This window comes from Drosophila bipectinata, chromosome XR, assembly GCF_030179905.1.
Source record: "Drosophila bipectinata strain 14024-0381.07 chromosome XR, DbipHiC1v2, whole genome shotgun sequence".
In the NCBI taxonomy this organism is placed as follows: domain Eukaryota; kingdom Metazoa; phylum Arthropoda; class Insecta; order Diptera; family Drosophilidae; genus Drosophila; species Drosophila bipectinata.
The window spans coordinates 11,790,449-11,792,158 of record NC_091735.1 but is presented as its reverse complement, the minus strand read 5'-3'; the positions used below and the strand labels follow the sequence as shown (position 1 = coordinate 11,792,158).

At 38.9% G+C, this 1,710-nt stretch overlaps 1 protein-coding gene across 1 annotated transcript; it reads left to right on the top strand.

Moving 5' to 3' along the window:
• The first annotated feature begins 923 nt into the window (after window positions 1-923).
• Window positions 924-1,505, top strand: LOC122322000 (craniofacial development protein 2-like). The gene has a single exon (XM_043213174.1). The coding sequence runs from the start codon at window positions 924-926 to the stop codon at window positions 1,503-1,505; it is 582 nt and encodes a 193-aa protein (XP_043069109.1).
• The last annotated feature ends 205 nt before the right edge of the window (window positions 1,506-1,710 follow it).

The following is a 1,710-nucleotide window of genomic DNA, read 5'->3' as shown; positions in this document are numbered from 1 at the left end:
TTTTTAGGAAAGGATGTTGATCTCATTACTTAATTTGAAAAAAAAGATTTTTTAATAGATTTCGCCTTTTTCTGTGATAAACCACGTATATTTGATGATCTCAACTTATGAATGTTTGCAAGGCAAAAATAAAGAAGTTTTGGATATAATTAATTCTATAGATATGTTTAAAAGAAAACTTAGAATACTTCTAAATCAATCAGAGAATAATATATATATAAATTTAGAAAAGACTAAGGAATTGTTTCTTGGATTAAATATAAATAACTGTGAAAAAATAAAAGACTTTGTAAATAAAATAAAGACCTAATTACAAAACATTGACAACCGGTTTCAGGATCTTAATTCTTTAACTGCCCTTTTCGACTTACATAATTTTCCACTTTCTTGTGATATTAGTAATTTAGATAGTAAACTACACGAAGAGATTAATAATTTAAACAATGATTTTTGAAATCCGTTAGAAATTCAGAAAGTAATTATCCCAAGCTAAAGAGTGACATTTTTCAAAATTTACTATATGTTTAGAACTACTTATAATTTTGAAGTAACATTTTCAAGTATGAAAAATATTTTATGTAGGAAACGTAACAAAATCTCCGATATTCATTTGGCAGATTTATTGCGTGTTTAAGATTTTAATGAAGGGCCTAGTGCCTATAGCCTAGTGGGTAGTGTAGTTGCACGCTAAGCGTTGGGTCGTGGGTTCGAACTCATGGCAATCATGTCCTCCAAAGTTTTTCGGCTTCATTATGCTTAGTGGTCTCTTTTCCGATGCTACTAAACATGTGAGGTCGAAAAACGGTATTTTTTTCCCACCCAACCCGTTGACGACCATTCGCATATCGAAACAGACACGAATTGGACAATGGAACGTGAGGACTTTAATGGAACCAACCAGACTGGCGCAGTTTGAAGGAGAAATGGAGAAAATGCAGATCGCAATCGCAGGCATCAGTGAGATGACATGGAGAGGTAACGGGACAACAACAACAACATCAAGCGGCAATCTAGTTGTGATGCACAGCGGGACCAATGATGGAGGCAGGAGCGGAGTCGGGATATATGTGTCCAAACAATACAAACAGGCACTTATTTCCCGGAGCCCAGTATCCGACAGAATCATCATTGCCAGATTCCGATGCAATGCTAGACACATCACCATCGTGCAGTGCTATGCCCCAACAGAAGACGCCAGCGATGACATCAAAGACGACTTCTTCAACGCCCTCACATCCTCACTCACTAGGATCGAAAGAGGTGACATAAAAATTCTTATGGGAGACTTCAATGCGAAAATCGGCCCCAACAACAACGGATTGGAAACAATCATGGGCCGACATGGTGTTGGCACACGCAGCAATAATGGTGACAGGCTAATCGACTTATGTCAGACCTTCCAACTGGTTATTGGTGGCACTGTATTCCCCACAAGGAAATCCATAAATACACATGGACCTCTCCGAATGGACATACTCGCAACCAAATCGACCACATCTGCATAAGTAGGAAGTGGAGACGCTCGATGATGGATGTTAGGAATAGGAGAAGCGCGTCTATCGACAGTGACCACGAGCTGATAATCGGAGAGCTTTTAATCAAGCTGAGACGAAATAGCAACATTGTCAACAGGACCACAAGAAGACCGCCTTCCATTAACGTACAACGGCTGAGTGACTCCAACCTATCCACCAGAATGGCCACAACGTT